Source organism: Lytechinus variegatus, chromosome 2 (genome assembly GCF_018143015.1).
Source record: "Lytechinus variegatus isolate NC3 chromosome 2, Lvar_3.0, whole genome shotgun sequence".
NCBI lineage: Eukaryota > Metazoa > Echinodermata > Echinoidea > Temnopleuroida > Toxopneustidae > Lytechinus > Lytechinus variegatus.
The window spans coordinates 39,463,809-39,486,721 of NC_054741.1; the positions used below are offsets into that span (position 1 = coordinate 39,463,809).

The 22,913-nt window shown below is 34.1% G+C and overlaps 1 protein-coding gene across 3 annotated transcripts; it reads left to right on the forward strand.

Annotated features, from left to right (window-relative positions):
- Nucleotides 1-1,034: 1,034 nt before the first annotated feature.
- LOC121408085 (E3 ubiquitin-protein ligase TRAF7-like) lies at nt 1,035-22,514 on the forward strand. 3 transcript variants are annotated; one of them, XR_005968988.1, is made up of 14 exons: nt 1,035-1,371; nt 3,021-3,283; nt 3,778-3,866; nt 6,074-6,195; nt 6,866-7,014; nt 7,705-7,798; nt 10,397-10,538; nt 12,382-12,489; nt 13,082-13,159; nt 14,547-14,633; nt 16,092-16,227; nt 18,844-18,992; nt 20,110-20,258; nt 20,746-20,852. XR_005968988.1 is itself a non-coding variant. In XM_041599423.1 (14 exons), exons 1-14 carry the CDS (start codon nt 1,154-1,156, stop codon nt 22,022-22,024), a joined length of 1,827 nt encoding a protein of 608 aa, XP_041455357.1. In that variant the 5' UTR covers nt 1,035-1,153; the 3' UTR covers nt 22,025-22,514. The 3 variants fall into 3 exon arrangements, 2 of the variants coding, with proteins under 2 accessions (XP_041455357.1, XP_041455356.1); XM_041599423.1 differs by lacking the exon at nt 20,110-20,258 and adding an exon at nt 21,953-22,514 and having other exon boundaries at nt 20,746-20,865; XM_041599422.1 differs by lacking the exon at nt 18,844-18,992 and adding an exon at nt 21,953-22,513 and having other exon boundaries at nt 20,746-20,865.
- The last annotated feature ends 399 nt before the right edge of the window (nt 22,515-22,913 follow it).

Consider the following 22,913-nt stretch of genomic DNA (forward strand, 5'->3'; position numbering starts at 1 on the left):
ATGAATTAAATATTTAGTAATAATTCAGGAGAAATAATTTAAGTCGTTTTTTGGACATTTGTATAGAATTGCATTGTTTTATATCAATTATTTCTTATGTAATTTCTTATGTAATATAACAGAACATAATTACGATATGATATAGCATTATAATGAACAATAATTTCTTCTTTCCCACTACATTTCTATTCCTTTATCCCTCTTTTCTACTTTTCCCCGTTTTTTTGCCAGCCGATGGGGGGGGGGCACGTGCCCCCCCGTAGTTACGCCACTGGTAGGGGGTATTTGATATTGTGTCCCCCTACTGTTTTGGGGTAGGGGACGCGTCCCCCCCCCTCGAATTTCCGCCCATGGTGTGAGGATGTGTGGGCATGGGTTAATGGGTGTATATGTCACTGTACTTTTTTTAATTGTATGTAGAAGCTTAAATTAAGCTTGTGTACGTACAATGAAAAAAAGTACATCATTACTTGCTTCATTTTTTGGTTAAATATTTGAAATAAGGATTTGTTAATTTTGTTTGTATTTATATTGACTTTATTTAAATAAAATCCTTAATAAAAAACATGTTGGAAAAATGTTAAACCTCTTTGGTAATTTTGTATTAATCGTTTTTGTTTAGTATCATTAAGAACTATGAAGTGGAAGGATATATTTTTATTATTACCTGAAAATTCTAATAGATATATGTGTTTATTCTGTTATTTTGTTTATAAAATATGCCATTTTTATTCGTCTGCTATACTCTAGTTCATCAAAATACAGAAATTTATTACGGGTTGCATAGACTGAGAAAGAAAGTCGCCTGGCATCAAAGTCAAGCAAGATAACTAGATAAGTTTACAGAAGTACAGAAATGGGATGAACTGAAGGTGAATAGAGATTTGAATGTGAACATGTGAATTCGGGCCATGAAGTCCGTCAGGTGCCCGGATTCAGCTCTACCCCCCCCTCTCTCTCTCTCTCTCTTCTGTTGTAGGGGAAACCCCGGATTTCGGATACGCTATACGTACTAGTACGTCACATATATATGTCAGCCCCGGCCCGTGTATACCAGGAAGTGTCGCGACCACTCGATCTGGAAATAAGATCAATTTTAAATAGTAATTAAATTAAATAGGAATTGCGATAAACATCAAATTATTCTGATAAAATGACAAGCAGTGTTGTATTTGTAGAGGAACCCTCCTCGCACCTGTTGTGCCCAGTTTGTAAGAATCTGTTTATGGAGCCGATGATTAGTGTGGAATGTGGTCATACGTTTTGCAAAGCTTGCCTTCAGATTAAAGACAACGGGGAAGGAATCGCAAGTCTCGGGGAGTGTCCCGTGGACTCGAAACCGCTGAAAGGAACCCGCTCAGTGCCAAATAAGTAGGTTAATTTGTGGCTTTGTATGTAATAATGTATGCTTGGCTGGGAGAATTGCTGTTGCTGTTGACATATGACCGCAGTGTGGATGCTTGATGTACCTGGGGCCATATTCTTCAAAATTGTCTTAAGAAAAATAATCATGTGTTTTCATACTATCATACTTTCACAGTTACATTGAAATTTGTATTTAAAAAATTATTTTATCTAGCCTACATGTAGGATCATATCATCATGATCATAACCTTGTTCAATGAATGAGTGCCTAGGAGTAGGACTAGGCCTGGCCCTGTGCTCTATGTAACTTTTCTTGTATTGTAATGTTAGTAACTTCACTGTCTAAGTAGCCAGGAAGCTCCTAGAGAATAAAATTAATTTACTAACGTATGCTTACTCTCCAGGGAGCCAGGGATTGTGTGCCTGCAAAAAAAATCAAAACTTTCACCCCCAAGATTTCTACTTTCCTTCTTAAAGATCTAGCCCTAAATCATGTAAATGGGATACAACTTCATTTCCGACATTTCTACGATATTGATTTGATTTTTAAACAAGAATTCATTAAAAAGTTACCACCTTGCTGAGTTACAAGAACATGTAATCTAGAAGTTGGGAAAAATATCAGAATAGCTCCCTTGGAAGTTGAATGTGGTTTCATGATGACGACTTATTCCCCATTTGAGTCAGTCAGTTTATTCTAAGTATATAATTAGTAATTCTTCATACCTGATCATTGTCCCAGCAATGCACCTAGTGCTATGTTATAACATAGCCCTAGGTCTACTTAATATTAAAAATATATAAAGCCATGTTAGTGTTACTCAAATGTGCATAATAGGGGAGATGAGGTTTAGTTGGAACTCGGGGTAAGTTGAAACATTGTAAATTTTTTTTAACACCTGTAAAAAAAATATTTGTAATACTGCGCTCAATTTATTGCTGTGTTAATAAATTGAGGGTAGTATTGCATAAATTTATTTCACAGGTTTTAAAGAAATTTACAATGTTTCAAGTTACCCTGCGTTTCCAACTAATCCCGGTCTCCCCTATGTACTGGTATGTGGTCAGGAATATGTGAGACCCATTTTTAGTGGATAAGTACTCTGCCCTGTTTGTTGTTGTTGTTTTTTTTTGGCCTCATTTCATTCTTAACTCTTGGTGTTAACTGTATTCAATAGCTATTTTATAGCATTGATAATTGCATGCTTATTTCATTCCACAAAGAGACACACATGTTAGTAGATAAATTCAGTCTTGAATCATGTTGGTCTGTGGTTATGGCTTTGGTAATGATTAGTGATTATTCATACAAATTAGCATTTTTAGTTTTTGTAATGCCCCAGGTACATTTCAATATTTCATCATCATATTGGCCTTGTACGTAAGTTGTTACTTTGTATTTCAATAAATTAATTGAGTATGAATAAAAAGGAAAATAATTTTGATTTTCACATTATGAATTTGGAAAATCAGAGAAGCGAGTTTATGATAGTAGCAGCTCATTAATTTACTTAAAGCAAAATATGAATGTGTATAGTTCATGGAAATAATCTTAAGATCTGATTTTTATGACATTATATTAGGTCTACTGTTAGATCAAATGATTTATTCCATTCATTAAAATCAGTATTGTACTTTTATCCCATTCATTTAAGATCCATTGAATCCCAAATTGATGAACTCCAGATCTTCTGCAAATGTGGCATAAAGAGATTGAATTCCAGGAATGATGTGATAGAAGATGAGACAGGATGCCCTGAAATCATTCCCCTAGCATCTCAAACCAGCCATGAAGAGGAATGTATCTTTGTCAAAGTGGTCTGTCCAAACAGCACTCTCTGTGGAAAAATTCCTAGGAAGGAGCTCCAGGCTCACCTCCAAGAGTGTCCAAACTTCTCTTGTGATTTCCAAGAAAGAGGTAAATTTTATTTTGGAAAAAGTGCAGATTACCATGCAGGCCCTGTTCCATCAACCATGGATGTTGTTTCATTTTGGCTCGAAAGTAATTCTTTATCATGAGATTGAAGTAGATCCTTTATTGCATGATTTGTTAGTTATATAAGTTCTTACTATCAATGATATTTTTTGTTCCTTCACCTAATCATGGGCCTTTCAACATATGAATCTTGAATCATAATTGTAATGATCATTGCTAAATAATCCTCACTGTGATTAGCGTTCGTGATTCTAATCATGTTCTAGTTTGGTTTCACACATGCTGAATATTCATCATTAGACTTTTTTTTACTGGAATCATTCAAATTGTGATTTTTTTTTACCGTGTGATTGTGTGAAAAGGTGGTAAGTCCAAAGTTAGTTTTTTGTAGGTTTGTTTTAGATACTTAGGTAATTAAAGGAATTATGAGAATATGTTTAGTTTGAACATTAAATACATTTTCATGTTTGATACAGGATGTACATTCAAAGGAACTAAAGAGGCAGTTCAAGATCATATTATATCATGCACCTGTCGGTTGACAAGTGAAAGCATTCCATCTATTGTAAGTATAGTACTATTAAAAATTCTTACCCTGGTATATAAACTGTTTTGAAGCATCAGATTGAAAAGGAATAGCAATGGAATGTAAATGTCAGAACATTCTGAAAGAGATTAGAGAATACATTTTTTTAAATAGAAATTTAGAGGCAGATCCAAGGGGCCAAAGATTTTTTCTTGAGGCTAAGGGTCCATGTGGCTGATTTTTCTTGTATGGTATTTTCTTTTCTCATGATGTTTGTGTCTGTCATTGAATGAAAAAGTTTGTGCTTAGCATATTCTCCTATATAGACTAAAATGTAATAAGTTTTAAATAACAGGCATTAATTACTGAAGCTTTGGTAAATATGATTCATACTCTGGTATCATCAAACTTACCTATATTACAAAAGTGTAGTGGCTGTTAAATTCCTTTTCAGCCATTAATCCTTTGTGAACAGATTTACTATTTGTAGGTAATGTTTTACTTTCCTTTATAAAGGGCATTTTAGCAGAAATGTTGCAAATTCTATTCATTGGGAATGAAAAAGCTCAAACAAAGGTTAAATTCAGAAATCTTCATCCAATTACATGTACATGAGTGAGAATCACTTTCAAGGTGCCCAATCAAAATAAATTTTTATGTAAAGTCATTAAATTTATTTTTTTTTAAATTCTCTCCAAGTCTACCTTATGTTTATGGCCAGCTATCACATACTAGTATAGGATATAATTGGTACAGTGTATCTCAGAAAAAGTATGCAGATCTTCTCAGTCATTTTTTTTAGCAGAGTCAAATAATATATGATAAATTCATTTCATGCACATGCATGTACATCATCATAATTTTTCTTTTTTCCTCTTTAAATTGATTTATTAAGAAAGAAATTAAAAAAAATCAGCTAACAAAAATGTCAAGTTTTGTTGAGAATGTGACTACTCTACCTGAGATAATGAATTCACTACAGGCAACTCTCATTGTCTTCGTATTAGTCTACTTTGAATCTATGGGCCAAGATACACATACATCGAAAAATGGACTGACGCCGGCCCGAAGGCAACTCAACGTATGTGTGCTCATTTTTTATTTATTGCTGGACAGGGCTGAGTACACCTAAAAAAGGCTTGACCACTGAAGAAGAAATAGGTATAATAGTGAACAATACATGTAGTTATTGCTTTAGAACAAACAATAGAAAATATTGATGTGAAAAGACAGACACGTGTCACTTGAATAATCGTCATGGATAAAGAATCTCAAAGCAGTTTCAGTCTACTTTTGGTGTATGTGTATATGCACCAAAGTGCAACCTTACTAGGCCCGTTTCGGGTACACGTGTACACGCACGGTCAAGTCAGTGCACGTGTACTAAATTCCATCACCGTGTACACGGTAGCATCTGCATAAACAAGCTCACAGCCTCACATTAAATCTTAGTTCTCAGACACTGCACATGTTTTAATTACTAATATGTCAACATATTTCAATTAATCCAGAGAGAGTTCACTTCCAAAATCGCCAATTTAATCCACATTCTTTCTGGAGACTCACGTTTTTGTACCACGAAATGGGTCTGCTCCGGTTTCAAAAGCTCGAAAGCGTTGCTCAATCACACTCAGAGTCAATTTGAGAATCACCAATTGCGATAGCGATCATCGCTACAACTTACGTGTTATACGCTCGCACACAAGCCTACAAACAAACGCTCTTCAAATTGGCAACATAATAATGAAAATTAATCGATAACTTCAGTTACATTTATTCTGCAGCGATCTGTGCATGCATGTACGGTACAGTATACAAAATGCGCATCCACCGAGCGTCGGCGATAGCTAGGGCCCTGCACTGATTTTCTTTTGCATTCTTTATTAAGTTAATGCGCTGCTAAGCCGAGTAAACTTTTAATTTGCACCAATTTTTAAGGATTGATACTTCAAACTTCTCAGGTAAGCTTTAAAACCGTGACTTAGGCTATATAGACCCCTTTTTATGACATATTGATGCGGGTCCGTGTCGACATGAAAACAGAACTCGCTCTCACAGTGTTTACAACGTGTACACGACCGAAAAACACGCCGTGTACACGTGCATCAAAAATGGACTTTCAAAACGGGCCTAAACCTTATGGCCGTCGTCCAAGGCGGCTTCATAGTTCAAACCTGATGCTTGTGTATCGTGGCCTCTGACCCTACACTCTCCCTCTCATTTTCTCTCCCCACTCTCTTATGTAGGTTTTAGAGTTACAAAAGGAGAATATTGAGCTGAAGACACAAGTAGAGGCTTTAAACCATAAGCTTGCAGTCGTAGAACAGTCACACGAGAGCCTCTTGACCCATATAAAGAAACTTGAAATGTGAGTGAATCATGGATTTAAGAAATCAAAATATAATCATCATCAAAACAGAAAGAGAGAATATCAGAGTTTAAAAATATATTGGGTAATGGCTGCATGCAGTTTTTTTTTGGGGGGGTGGGGGGGGGACAACAAGGATTTAGCCTGCTTTTGTATTTTAGAGTTGAAAATGAGGATATGGTGCATAGTTTTCAAGCATTTTTTATTTAATGTGCTATGTAAAAAATGGGTGAAAAAAATGAGGTGGGGGGGGGGGGGTGTTGGAAGCTGCCCATTTGCCCCTCCCACTGTAGACAGCCATAAGAAGTCTGACTTGATTAAATGAATAGGCAGGTAAATGTCACATTTTGAAGAGATTTTATCACACCCAACACTCTTGTTAAGATAGTCTAGATATTAAATGATCTTGAGATGAAAAAAAAAGTTGAAACTTGAACTTTCTAATCTAATACTGACTTATGAATACGTAGCAGAAGTGTTGATTCATTTAAAATTGTAAATAAATGCATTATTGATGGAATTTTAGAGGGTGAACTTCGAGTCATAATCCTGTGTATTACATCTTCATTGTTATGTCTGTTTTTATATTCATATAAAAAATAGCCATGATTCATGCACATTTGTATTTTGATACCAAATTCTATTTGTCTTTTTTAATTCTATTTGTCAGTCAGATGCAATCAGTAAATGAGAAGCTGAATGATAGCAATGGTTTGAAATCCTCTCAACCATTTGGGTATGATAGTTTCCCTCCATCCAGGACTCCATCTCAGAAAACATTAAGAGTTAGTAGGAGTGGCAGTACTGGAAGCATATCAAGTAAGTTGATGGAAATACAAGAGATATTATAATGGTCTCTTGGATATGTCACTAGACTTTTGGATTTCTTTACAAAGAGTTACAAATGATCCAATCAGTCTTAACTGTATGGAAATCTATCCATACCATATTTTTTTACAGGAATTTGCACAATCTCCTTAGTAAATAAAGAGAATCACACTTACTTCCCAAGAGGATGATGAATTTATGCATATATCTAGAAAAAATTTGAACAAACTTGCATTTTCAGATGTTGATGTTGCTGGCCATCCATAGTTGTGGTTGATTGGATCAATCGCAACTCTTTGTAAGATGGGGCACTGGTTTGAGCCCCTCTTGGGCTTAAAAGGGGAAGTTCACACTGACAAAAACTAATTGTAAAAGTAGCGTGAAAAATGATAAAAATATTAGTGAAGGCTTAAGGAAAATCCATCAAAGATGAAATAAGTTGTTAGAATTTTAATTCTTGAATTTCATGATATTGTGTTTTTATGCAAGCCCAACAGATATGAAATGCATTATTGTTCGCTTATCATTAAAAGATATCTGTTCTTAGTTCTTACTTGTTCATATTTTAATGAAATTTGCCCCCATAAGTTTCTTATTTTTCCATAGAATCATTTTAAGTGATTATTCAGATCAATTTTTCGAAACATTAATTTACTTATTGACATCTTGTTCTCTTTCAAGGTCTTCGAAACTCTATGGAACTTATATTCCCCCCTAGTGCTCGGTCAGACTCTTGGCAGATTCCATTTGAGTTCAAATGTATCGGAACTCTAATGTAAGTCCTAATTTTCCCTTCTTGCTGAGTTGATCAAATTCTTACATAGTTGTATCTGCATTTCAGTCATATATTTGTTCTACTATAATACCTTCTTTACTAATCATTTTTTGTTTATATTTTATATGTAAGGTGTGTTTATATGTCCTTCTTGTGTTTACAGAAAGTCATTGTAGTAGAATAAGGAATATAATGTTTCAATTATGATGTTTGTCCCTGTGGAAAGAGGTTGGGGGTAGGGCAGCAAACTCTTTCAGGAATTTTCATTTTTTCACAAAAACTTATTAAATGTGTTTTTAGAAACAAAGTTCTATTGATATCCTCAAATATTATACTTTCCATTGGTATAAAACTAATCTTCATTCTTTATATTACCCAGGGTATAAAATATTCATCAAACTGTGTTTTACACAACATACAGTATGTGTTCTTTTCTGTATTAAAGTGCACTCATGATGGGACATAATGTACAGAATGATGCATATCAATTATTTGTCAAGGGTTTTACATGTTAGAACTGACTTCTGCAAAATCTGTTATTAGAACATTGCCCCCTACATTTAGTCTTGGGTCACAGACCCTTACTGAAACTATGATCCACAAGTGGGTCTTTGCACAAGACTAGTACAAATACTTCCTGTTCAACGAGAGCGGTCCACCTTCTGTTAACATGTCATTGGCAGGGGCCTTTGGCTGCATATTCAGACCACTTTTCTCCAGTAAAGGGTTTGCACAACAGACTAATCCTAATTTGAAGAGTGGATTAATAATTCAAAACGGTTGACTCATTAATGAAATAGCGTACTTAACCTTGACAACAGGTGTCAATTCGGTGCACTGTGAAAACAGCGCGCTTCAGCTTTGGACATTTTTCAATATATGTGGTACATAAGCATAATTTATACAGAAAATCTGCATGAACAATGGGTTCAACCAATGGTTTTTAAAAACCACCTTGGTGAATTCGAGCGTACATGTTTAGAGTCTGATTTTAGCGAGATGTGGGAGTCGGGGTGGTACTAAACCCAATGTAAGTAAAGCCAACATCCGAGACATAATTAAAATATCGCTATACTTGTTAAGGGGGCCAAATTAAGGACGTTCCACAGTTAAAATGATGTCCATGTCATTTTCACCAAATTTTGCACAGAAATCTTTAGCACCTAACTATTCCAAATATGCCAAAATTAATGGGTTCATGTGCTTGATTTCTTGGTATTGAGCTTTGAAGTTCAACCATTTGCAAGGTCTCGAGAAATACGCAATAAAAATAATTTAGCATTTTTAAACCCCACAAAGACCACAATTTGAGTGTAAACCTATATTAATCAGTCAAAGTCCATCTAAATTTCACAAAATTGTACATAATAGTTCAGAATTATATACTTGATAAAGAATCTACTCATATTGCTATTTGTTTGCTCTTTAAATAAGGTGTCAAAGGCGATAAAAACATATCTGAAAATAATTGAATTAAATATAAAAAATTTGAAAAGTACAATAAATGCTGCACTTTATTTAAAACCCATGTCATTTTCACAAAATTTTGCATGGTTGTGGAGAAAGGTATACTAAAGAGGTGTACACATTAAAAATTGGGGGTTCATGTGTTTTGTTTTCAAAATATCAGCACTTTTGTTGGAACAAATGTGCTTTCAAAAACACTAAAAACATGTCAAAAGGCTTGCACCTTCATAAGGAAAAATTCTACACCACTATCCCATCTAATCAAACTCAAGGTCATATTTTGCAGGACTGCAGAGTAAAGTATCCTGAAGAGGTAGAGGCAACTAAAAAGTTGGTCCATGTATATTTTCAGCTAAAATCTTCATAAAAGAACACATCAAGATTTGTTGTTATTGAGTGCAGGTGCTTGGAAAAATCAGCTGATACCTGTAGCTGATAACTCACCTGTTCACATTTTGTGATGTCAATGTGTATGGCGTAAAGTATGCGCAGATAGGGTGTGCACAGACATAACTGGGGACTGTATTTCAGGGAATACTTAATAATAATGATAATAAATTGGTACTTATATAGCGCATAATCAATTAAAATTTCTCTATGTGCTTTATACAAATTGCTCTCCAATATTACAATTACACTACAACAAAAATTAGTATGTTTTCAAATGTCTTTATATGATTCAACAGAAGTACATGATCGAAGGGGAATTGGTAAACTATTCCATAATTTGGGACCACAAAAATGGTTACATCCCATTTTTGGCGAATTTCTTCTGGTGTTTATCTAATTTATAGTGTCTTTCAGCAATTTCTCTACTATTTGGAAATGTTTTACATATTGAATATAATGAAGATTTTTTTTTTTCAAACTTGGTCAGTCCAAACATAACATTTCTTGTAGTCAAATTATGCTTGGAGTTACTTTTCTTTGATATTGCACAAAATAATGATGAGGCGAGGGAGTGGGGATTTGATAAAGGTGCAGCATGGTATTGAAATTGTTTGTGATTAAAATAGTCAAGAGAATTCATAATTTACCTAGATCTATCTATGAAGTTATCTATTTGTGATGGGACAGGGATACCTTTCTTAACTGTTTAATTATTTGTTTCCATTTCATTTTATTTTTCAGGGGCCATAGTAATGCTATAAACTGCATTGCAATCCATGGTCATAAGGTGTACAGTAGTGGAGGTGACTTTCACATTAAAGTGTGGAATATTGAAAAGCTTAGCAAAGGATGCATCCAAACAATGCAGGGACATACAGACACAGTATGTAATATACTTTACTTTACATTTGTCTTGGGAAGTGGCTGATCACAGCTATGAGAGAATTATATTTTCAATGGGAAATATAAATCAAGTTGCACTCAAATAGAAGATAGCCCCAAACATGTTAATATGAGAATAAATCTTGTTTCAGACATTAATCATGCGTATTTCACCCCGTTGCTATAGGCATATGAAACCAATTAGGTACTGCTCCAAGCAACAAATGATGACACAATTCAATTATGAGTTGAGCACGGTGCTAGACTCATACAGGGCCAGACAGAGTTTTGTAAATTTGTTCATACTCAGTTAAATATGACTCCCGGGGGGCCACTTCCATTCACGAGTGGATACCATGCGCGACCATGGGGTCTCGAAAAGCACCCTAAACACGTAATTTCCATAATGAAAATGCACCCCTTAACAAGTATTGGCGTGTGAAAACCTTTACCCTTAATAAGTATTGGAAACAAAACGATACTCTTGGCAAATATTCCCTGAAATGAACCCCTAAACAAGTACAGGAATGTTTTATTGTTACGGGTCCTTCGGTAGTCGGCTTTGCCTTATTTGGTTTAGTACGACCCAACCGTCTACCCCTCGCGCAAATAGGACTCTAAACACTTAGTGTTGGGGCAAAAAGGACATCCTTTATAAAACATTTTAATTTTGTTTTATCATCCCCGCAAATTCGACCCTAAACACGTAATTTTCCTAGCGAAATAGATACCCTTTTTTCATTATTTTGGTGTTTTTGACACCCTTATCACGTTACGTACGTAACGTGCCCTATCGTGAAAAGGACATCCTTTTTACGTGTTTTTTTGGTCGCGCATGGTATCCACTCGTCAATGTAACTGGCCCCCCCGGGATATGACTTAAGGCATGATTAGTGAAGTGTTATTATGTTTAATGTGATAACCAAATCTTTACTGGCTAATTAAGTGGGTGTGAAATTCATAATTTACTCTAATCAAATTTTGACAAATGATAGAACTGCATTCAAATGCTTGTTATAACAACAGGAATTTTTTTATATAAAAGAGTGGATTTCAGTGTAAGCTAATGGGAATTGAACTGAATCTAATTCATCACCTAAGAACAGATGACCAGTCATGCTTAAAGGTCAAGTCCATCCAAGGAAAAAGTTGATTTGAATCAATATATTAGAGAAAATCAAACAATCATAACTCTGAAAATTTCATCAATATTGGATTTAATAAGAAAGCAGTGACCATTTAAACTTTCTCCTATTTTTCACAAAACAGTTATGCACAACTCAGTGACATGCAAATGAGAAAGTCACTTATATCACTATTTCTTTTGTTTTTTTGTTGATTGAATCATGTAATATTTCAATTTTTAGAGATTTGATTATGATAATAAAGACCTTGATTAAACCACTAAATGTTTAAACAATGGTTATTACATGTGTTCAGGGTGGAATAATTTTTTTTCACATGACAATGATGACAAACTTAAATATTTTATATATTCAAATAATAAAATACAGAAGATATAGTAAGTGGATGATGTCATCAGTCCTCTTCGACTTGCATACCGACCAGGATGTGAATATAATTGTTTTGTGAAATTTCTCATTTTAAATATTCATTGTTATGCCTGTTTGATTTTTATCTCTTTACGTTATTCAAATAAACTTATTGATGGGGTGGGCTTAACCTTCAAGTCATTCATAATTTACCAACAGCTCCATAAGGCTGCTGCTTTTACAGTTATTTCTATTTAGCTATAAAACTTACATTATGTTAGCCAAGTATACCTTAATGTCAATTGAATTCTGAAGACCATTAGTAATGTGAATATAATGTCTCTTTCTAAGGTACAAGTATTGGTAGCTTCTTCTGACTTCCTCTATAGTGCTGGAGATGATAGATCTATTCGGATGTGGAGATACGACACAGCAGGCACAGAATACAAATGTCGAAGTGTATGTCTCTTGTTTGTACTAGGAATGGAAATAGGAAATGCTTATACATAAATGGCAGTTTAGATATTGTCAATGCATTCGGGTGCTTTATAGGAATGAAATGCTGATGGCACGATGTATATTAAGAGTGAATCTGTTGACACTGACAGCTGTTTCTCCCAAAACGATGTAGATTATTATGATTTGAAATTTATTGTTCCTTATTTTAATATTTTGTTCTATTTCTAATCTTTACTATTCTGCTGCTAGTCGGTTAGTGATATAAATCTTGAAACAGGATAACTTTTATCAGCTCTATGTATGATAAAAACACAAGAAGTTGTGGAGTAAGATATATTTTACAATGAAATAATTCTTCCCTTATGTTTTTGTTTATTTGTATTTCATTATTGGAATTTGTACCTTGTTTATTTAGTTATTTTTCATATTCAATTTTTAGTTTTATTCATTTATTTAATTATTGATTTATTTGCATTTTATTTTAGTAATGTTTTTTTTTTTGGGGGGGGGGGGGGGGTGGATGGGTAAATGCTTTTTAATGTACCACAATTCTAACTGTCTATGCTATCTTTCTTCATTAATACTTTTCCAGGATGCTCATGCCAAGTCTATTAGTGCTATGATAAAGGTTGGAGTTCATATCTTCACATCTTCACATTCATCTATCAAGGTAAATATGTTGGTCATGATTTCTCTAGGGGCAGAAATTTCTGCATTTATTGATAAATTTACAGTGTTTTCAATATTCCCCATTCAAGTTTTACGGTAATCAAAAACATGAATTTGATCAATTATACATAATTAGATTTTTATGAAATAAAATTGAAAGTTTATTTCAGATACTTTCAAGCATTTTAACTGTTTTTGATATGTAATATACTTTGTAATTGTTGCGTTGTGTATTTTGGGGAGAACACAGGATAGAATTGAATCAAACAATACAAACAAACATCTTAAAACTACAATGTAGATGTAACATGAAACCACTTTTAGTCCACAGAATGGGATATCATATTTAGAAAAAACTTAAATGTAATGTTACTCTTAAGGCATATTGCAAGAAACCTATTTGTATTCGACTGCAAATATCAGTTGGACATTTGCAAATGAAAGAACGCTTTCAAGCATAGCAAATAAATCATATTTGATATTGCAAAAGTAATCTTGCAATAGATATGGACCTTTGGTTGATGTTGTAGCTAAATTTGACTGCAATTGTTTGAAAGTGTGTTGCAATAATCTTAGAAATTAGTATGGAGTGATGAGAGTATAGTCCAACTTGCTTGAATCAAATGCAAATCTGCTATAACTAATGACATGACTTAGACTTCAACTTAACTTGTATGACTTCAAAGTATTAAAGAATAACAAGTGATGAAATAGAGGAATACATTTGACTTGGATAAAGAGATGGCTCATTGAAAAAAAAGGTTTAAACTACTTATTAATGATAAAAGCAATTGGCAGTGCTACCATACTTTGCACTTATGATCTGTATGTGTATAATGCATACATGTAGAACTATGGTTAGGGCAGCCTTGACAGTCTGTCATGTGGTGCCATATTTGGTTAAAATCTCTAAACCTCAGCAATTGAACAGTGTTGCTTGTCATCATGAATCATCTAGCAACCTTGGCATTCATGGTTTGACTCTGTGTGGATTGATTTCTTTAACAAGATACTCCGGCATCTCAACCATTCTGAATTTAGAGAAAAGAATATGACTATTTTAACCATTCTGACCTGATTTTCCTATTTTTTCTTGATATCTTACATAATTTCCCCCTCTTTTCAGCAAAGTCATCCCTATTATCCAGTTACATGGGTTTGAAAGTCTGCACACCTTGATTTTATAACATGAATATTTCATCAGTAAAGGGATTAGTGGAGGGGGGGGGGGGCTCTATTAATTGGCATGGTCAAGATAAAATATTTATTCATACAAAGATTGCTTCTAAAACATATTAGATAGTATTGGGTACTTCATCCATCATCCTCTCTTTGTCTTTCATTCTATACCCATTGTAATGGTCTTAACATTTGTTCATGTTTATTAGGTATGGACATCTGAGTCTTTGGATCTAATTCATACCATCTCAGGACTACATCATTGGGTTAGAGCACTGGCTGTCGATTCTAAAATGGTAAGGAATTTGAATTCATGGGCCATGGTCTAACTCTGCTAACAGTGTAAATAGCAGAAAAAATAAAAAAACAGCTTGTTTCCCAGTACATCGTATGTTTCTTATGTTTGTTATGCTCTTTTCTTGTGCATTTACTGAAGAAAATTTTATGTTATTTCTTAGTTATTATCCCCAAGAAGTTATGAATGTTTTGAGTGTCAATTTAGTCTTTTGACTTGGCTATATTGCTCGTCCAGTATACAAATGATGCATGGGTTAGAGTGGGTCAGTAGGAACTGTGTGCACAAGGTAACTTTGGCATGGTTTAGACCAGAATGCCAAAGTTACCGCATGCACACAGTTCCACTGACCCACGAAAGAAACCCATGCATCATCCGTTTTATAGAATGGAAAAAATTTATTGAATAAATCACAAAATTTAATGATTTACCGGATGCATGATAATTTCATGCGTACGGTAAATTCAATTTACCGGACACATGAAAAAATTTATCGGACGCATGTTTTTTTTTACCGGACGCATGATTTATTTACCGGATGCATGAAAATTCCAAAATGTAATGCAGACCCATCAATAACCCTGGACAACATAGATATGTATGCCTAACTTGATAATATCTTGACACGAAGGCATTATCATACCCAAAATGCCAGATACAGCTTTGCATTCACTAACTGTTAGATTATGACTATTAGGCAGCCTCAGGCTCATTTGAACGATATGCTTGCTGAGTGGCCACTAGTGATCACAAGTTGGGAACAAGGATTAACATAAGAAATCCAAATCAGGTTCTAAAGGCCAAGTGAAAGAGATCTCAATTCTCGCATTCACCCGGCCTTTCGCAATTAGTCTTTTTTTCAGTCAGTAGGCATTTGATATATCAGAACATACACACAGCATTGTTTAAAGGCTGGTGTATGTTGATTGAGCTGATGAACTTATCTTGTGCTACTACATATTTGTGTGACAATTGGTTATCCTTTGTTAATGCACAACTTTAGACCAAGGTTTGAATTGACCCAATTACAGAATATGAGACATACAATTGGGAGGTACTGAAATCAATGAGTAGTAGGAAAAAAATGTTGATAGAATGTACAGGTAACTCTGCCTAGGACAAATCTGGAAACGCAGCAATCCATTTGATTTAGGTGGAACTCGACTTAAAAGTTTATTGGCCAATGCATTTGGAGTGAAACCTTTGTAGTGGACAATTTTCTGTAAAATTTTGAAGAAAATAAACATGAACAAAATGTTCAATGCTTAAGAAATAAGAATTATCATTTATCAGTGTTCAACATCTGGAATATCATTAAAGCACTTCTAATTATATTATTATATTGTTTTGTACAGTTGAACTTCTTAGTTGGTCATCTAGTTTACTATGTAACAATTTGCTTTGAGGTTGTTTAGTTGAGATGAAATAAATTTTACATGAATTTCTATTTTTTTTACAGGAGAGACTATATAGTGGGTCGCACAATTCTTTGAGTGTCTGGGACACCAAGCCACCATTTGCTTTGAAGAGAAAGTTAGATCATACCTATGGATCCATATACTCCATAGCAATCACACATCAGTACATCCTCCTTGGTAAGTCATACCTTAAAGGAGAATGAAACCTTTGGAACAAGATAGCTTGTGTGAAAACTGAAAAATCAAAGAAACAGATCAAAAAAGTTTGAGAAAAATCAGACAAATAATGAGCATTTGAATATTGCGATCACTAATGCTATGGAGATAGCAAATTGGCAATGCGACAAAGATGTGTGATGTCACTCGTGAACAACTCTCCCCATTACTTTAGTATATATTTCACTTGAATTGCCTCTTTTATCACATCTATCCATAGATCATGTGTTCTTACTACATGAGGGCGTGTAATACATATTTTTTTAAGAATACATCATGGATAAAGAGTTTGTATCATCATAAGAAAAAGCAAAAAGAGACATTTTCAGGGTATTTTATACGGTAGTCCACCAAAGGGAAAGTTGTTCATCAGTGACATCACACATCCTTGTCGCATTGCCAATGGGAGGATCTCCATAGCATTAGTGATTGCAATATTCAAATGCTCATAACTTTCTCATTATTTGTCAGATTTTTCTCAAACTTTCTTTATTCTTATTCTTTGATTTTTCTGTTTCTACACAAGCCTATTTGTTCCAAAGGTTTCACTCCCCTAAGGCTACATGGCAAAGGGATCAAACAGTTCTACTCTCAAGTATTCATTTTTCTGGTCTGGATTCTTTTTGATATTCTGTTTTAATCCAAATGTTGTCAATCAATTAGAAATTGGGTTTCTCATTTTGGTTTTATATGTAGGACAAATTAATTCTAGGTCAAATCATGGAGGTAAAAAGGATGGAGTAGCATCTAAATCATGTATTTTCAATCCATGTTTGATGCTGCAGGGATGTCAGGCATATATTTATTGAATTATTCTTGCAGATTCTAGACCAAAGATTTCAGCCTAAATGCAGACTTACTGGCCAGTTACAATATTACAGGGTTCCCATCACATCAGGGAAACCAGGGAAAATTATTTTCCTTTTTTCCAGTCAGGGAAAAAATCAGAGAATTAAAAAAAGAACTACCTCAAATCAGGGAAAAATGCTTCCAATGAGGGAAAAATCTGGGAATTTTGATCAGCCCAACAGTCAGAAGCGCACACAGTAGTCAGTTAGACGGTTGTATTTTGTTGCATATCAAAAGAGCATCCATGAAATGACAGGTTATGGTGGTTATGGGGTGTGGTGGATGGCTGTATGGGGAGAAGGGAGGCCATTACATGCCTGTGTAATAGTACTAATTAGTTTTGCATTATTGTTTTTGTAATGAAAATACATGTAATCCACTGCAACAACTTAGAAAAACATGCAAAAGTGGGAGTGGGTTTAAACGATTATCAGGGAATTTTTAAACTTCATCAGGGAAAAATCAGGGAATTTTGTTTTCTTGAAAAGCTAGGAACCCTGAATAATTAAATTTGTTTTTGTAATGATAATTATATTCTCTGCCTCTGGTTAGAAATTGTGGGCAGACACATATTTACTTTAATAGGGGAAAGCAAGAGTGATTATTGCAATATTTCTGGAAATATGATTTGAAATTACTAGTACTTAACCGGCTGCATGTGGCCACAACCGTGACACATAATATCAGAAATAATTATATTATAACAAAATAAAGTTATGTAAAATATTCATTCAAAATACGTAAAATTCAGAAGTTTTTACATTTTGTATTAAATTGTTATCATACAATATTTTGTTCAATTTCATGATGCAGTAGGGCTTTGATATGATATTTATTTTGTCATGTATTTAATATCCATGTTTTATGATAAATGAAAAAGGAAATATTCCCAATTATCTATTGTCAACACATCACATTTCAGTTTTCCCATGAAATTGGCAGCATCACATGTTCCCATCAAAGGCACTTGTGTATATATTCACTTAAAAATAGGAATGGAAAGCTCTATGATTTGATTTTATTTAATTTTGCACTCCATTGTTATATACACCAAATTAAAATATAACTCTGTCATGGAAATGAAATGTTATATTCAATCTCTTGGTAGGCACTATCTGTATAATATTTGTTTATTTGAATTAATGTTTTCTGTATACATTTGTTATCACTGTAATCTACTGCACTTCATTACTTTCCATGAATGTATCGCAAATCATGAACAAGTTTTATTCACATTTAACACATCTAAAAAGCATTTATCGGTTGACTCACATGTCTTTTCATGTATTGTGGTAACTAGCTTCTACATAAAGTATACTCAATAATTTATTTTCTTATTATTCTTTCATCCCAAATGATTTTTTTAATGCATTTGTTTGTCTCTTGTATATACATGTATACATAAGGTGCATGCTTTTAGGTCAACTATTTATAATAAACTTTTCTCTTGCTGTACCCTCTATGTCTTGAATGGTCATGATAATGTCCAATGGCTAGTTGTTGGCAGATTTGCAACCTTGAAAATGTGATTTTGGATTGTGCTACTAACTAAGATGCAGGATAACTAATTAGCATATTAATGTTGAATAGTTGTCTTTCTTTAAATCATATCAATGATGCATCACTACAAACTGTAACTACCACTTCTGTTTTCTAGCTTCTTTTTTCTTCATGTATTTCATTCCAATAATCATGATTTCAATATCCATCCATCATGTTACAACACAGGTACTTACAACCAAAATGTTAAGGTTATTGAAGTTGGTACATTCACTCTCAAGTCATCATTGAGTGGTCATATAGGGACCGTTAGTGCCATACAGTCCAGTCCAGATGGCGGATTTGCTATAACAAGCTGCTATGATGGAAAGACAAGGGTAAAGAATCCAGTTAGGATAGAGAAGACTGTATGAAAAGAGCATTTGAGCAGATATTAAGAGCCACTCAAAATGATGTACTTAAAAAAAAAAGAATAGAGGAAGGAATGGAGTACAAAACTGACCAAAATATGTCCAGAACCATATTTCCATTTCAGTCTACCAGTACTGGAAAATAAAAATATGTTTTTTTAATTCAGCATTTACTATTTTGATAGTATGAATTTATTCATCAATATGCATGCAAGCAAGAATCTGATGACAAAGAATCCAATGATAAAACAAAACAAAGCAAATTAATGTTAAGAGACATTTTCGCAATGTATAAAGCACTATAAGCACAATTATTTAGCTTGAGACACAATTTCATTTTTCACTGCTACCTTTTTTTCTTTGATGGTGTATTATCCTCTCAAACCTCACTGAAACCAAGATGATCACTATGAGCACAGAGTGGACATTATATACAAAACTAGCACCAAAGACATTGCAATAAACCAGGGAAAAAAGGCAATCCAGAAGTTGAACTCTAAGTTATTATTATATTCAAAACTGTATGCTATTGGTTGCAGAATTCTTTCATTTATTAGCTTCTCAAGCTTCAATTCTCTAACAACATTATATGTATGCCAAAAAAATGTTACAATCTGTAACTTGTGAAATTGAACCTACTTTTCTCCCATCTGAATATATGATTTATACCATCTATACCATTGTACTCAAAATATTATATTGGCACGTCATTGTGGTACTAACACATTATTCAATTGGTTCTTTGTCCTTCATTTGCTACTTTTCAAACAGTCTTCATCTATGTGTGGTTGCTATGGTAACTTGTGTTTCTTCCACAATCCCCATGATGATTAAGACCACTGATTAAAAGAATGATAATAAATTAAAGCTGGCTTTTCTCATTAACAGATGAATGTATTTTAATAAAATTGTTTGAATTGCAGTCAGATATTGTAGAAATTCTCGTGCTTTGCCAAATAACTACATGTATCAGGCAATTCATTAACACAGGGAGGGAAGAAATACAAGGTACTAATGGCTATATGTTGAATGTATACTTATAGTGGAAAGTTGGTTCACTGAGCACACTCCCTCCTCAAAACAGGTACCCACAGTCAGAATGTGCAGATATATGATGTTGAGACGTATGCATATATCAGGGCTCTGGCAGGACAAATTGGTATCATCAATTGCATGGTGACTAGCCCTGGTGGACAGTTTCTTATCTCAGGATCATATGACAACACAGCCATGGTACATTATCAGTTCCTTCAAGTGATTAAAAAATAAATTTATGTTCACAAGCTACATGTGATGTATGAAATTTATGCCATTTGATGTTTTTTTATTGGTCTAGAAAAAAAAAACTAAGAAGAATCACTACACAATTAGAATGGGAGTGTAAATCGCAGCAAATACAAAATATAGTTATACTATTCCAGTATTTCAGAAAATGAGTATCGGTTTTATGAAATGAATAATGTATTCTATTCATCAACTTAAAAAAAGAAAAAAAATAAATGTGCGCATATCAGCAGTCCATATAGTAAACTGTAATTCAGTCACTTCTGTGTTTTTTTTTTCTTTTAAAGATGATTGTTTTGCATGTTGAATGTGTTTTTTTTTCAAACCAATTTAAATGTTTTGTGGCATGCTAATTTTAAATTATACTTAAGGTATGAGAAGTTTTCCATGCATGATAACTAATGAATGGTTTTGCAATGTGTTGTTTTTCTACTAGATCTTCAATTTGGAGAATTTCCTGAGTTTACAGGTTCTGTCCCGTCATCAGGGTAGTATCAATGCTATTGCTCTACGTAATGGTCTACTCTTTACAGGATCGGAAGATAAAGATATTAAGGTCAGTCAGTATTCTAATAACGTGAGATAAAGCTTAGCAACATTTTGTTCATGAGTCAGAGGGATATCAGGGTTCCCAGCCCATCAGGGAAAATTATTTTATTCTTTTCCAGTCAGGGAAAAATCAGGGAATTTGATAAAAATACCTCAAATCAAGGAAAAATGCCACAAATGAGAGAAAAATCAGGGAATTTCGGTTGGCCCAAAAGTCGAAAGCATGTTGTATAAGTCAGACTCTTGTTATATTTTGTTGCATATCAAAGCAACATCCATTGAATGAGTGGTCATGGTGGTTTTTTTAGTGTTTTTTTTTTACATGTAAGTTTACATGTAATTTACATGTGAAACTGGGATTGGGTTTAAATAATTATCAGGGAATTTGTAAACTTCATCAGGGAAAAATCAGGGAAATTTGTTTTCTTGAAAGGCTAGGAACCCTGGATATAAGGCATCATGATAACAACATGCCATGTTGGAGTTGCAAATCAGGGCTCTGGTATTGAAATCTACCCCTGCCCAAACAAACAGATTATTAGTTTTATATGCAAATTAAGACTTTATGTCTCTTTTTTTTAGACTTCAAGCAAATAATGCACAGGTTCACAAGCATAAGTAGTGTGATTTTTTTGTGTCTTACTATGTTTTGAACACTGGAAAATGTTGCTTTGATTTGTTCCAAATTTTTTAAAGTTACAAGGTTTTAGACAGGGGCCGCGGTAGGGGGGGAGGGTCCAAACCCATGTACAAAAACATAAAAATTGCCATATAATTGTGATTTTTTGCATGGTCAGCCTTCCCCCCCCCACATCGAAAACCGTTCTGCGGCCCCCTGTTAGGTTATTTTGCTTCAGTTCAGATATTAAAGGTGATCATTTACATCATTCTACTGCTCTCTACAATGGTCTTCCAATTTTGCAGGATCTTACAAGGGATGTAAACAGAAAACAAAAATCACAGTAAATGATGGCATTAAGAACATAATTAGGTAACAAGTCTCAACTGTTATCAAGAGAAGTCATATTTCCATTACATTTTAGCTAATTACCAGTCTACCAGTAATCATTTTTCTCATTTCTGTATTTTCACAGATTTTCAAGTACTTCAAAGCAGTCACATACAGTAGCTATGGCATTCATATTACACCTGGGAAAGATACATGATCAAGTATAACTATGTCATTCACCTGTGGGAATGACATCATAAGATGAAAGGACTGGATCAGATGCATAAAAAGGCTTTAAACCTCTTCTTGTGTTTCGAAAGCAATTACTAGCGATTTGAACAATAGTGACATCATGCTGGTTCAAACACAACTCACATAACAAAGGTGGGGCTCCTTTCCAAAGGGTTTCCTGACATGCCAGTGCAAAAATATACAGTTTCTCTCATGTAACATTTTTTCTCTTAGACATGATGTCCAGCAATGCTATAATTTTATTTTTAAATATTTTATAATTAAAGTGGTACTCTGGGCTGAAAATAATTGTGTATGATTAGTAGACTAAAATTGAATTGCCATCATAACTTTAAAAGTTTAGGGATCTCTTTCATGAAATGTGGATATTAGGGTAATCAGGTCTCACTGATTGTCTCGCACGATTCTTAGGTCACATGATCAGGGATAAAGGTCATTTAGGGTCAATAAACATTGTATTATATTATTATATGAATGGTGTTTTTTAGGAATAATTATTCAATATTTGTTTTCAGAGTCAGCACTGCTGCTATATTGAATTATGTTATGCAGGCAAGACTGCATTCCGCTTGTTTCTTCATCTGTTCAAACCACATTGTTTTCAGCTTGGGGTTCCCTTTTTAGTAATTTTTATGGTCGGCATTCGGTTTGCACTTAGAGGAAAAAAAACATGTAGGCCTAGACCTACACCTTGGGGTTCTCTCACTTTTTCCATGAAGTTTGCTCTGGCGACAATTGCTCTGCTGTAAATTCCACACATGAATGGAATGACCAGACTTCAACTTCGATTTAACACTGTACCCTATCCTAACCCTATATCTTTGACAAAATAAAGCCCAGAGCAATTGTCGCTG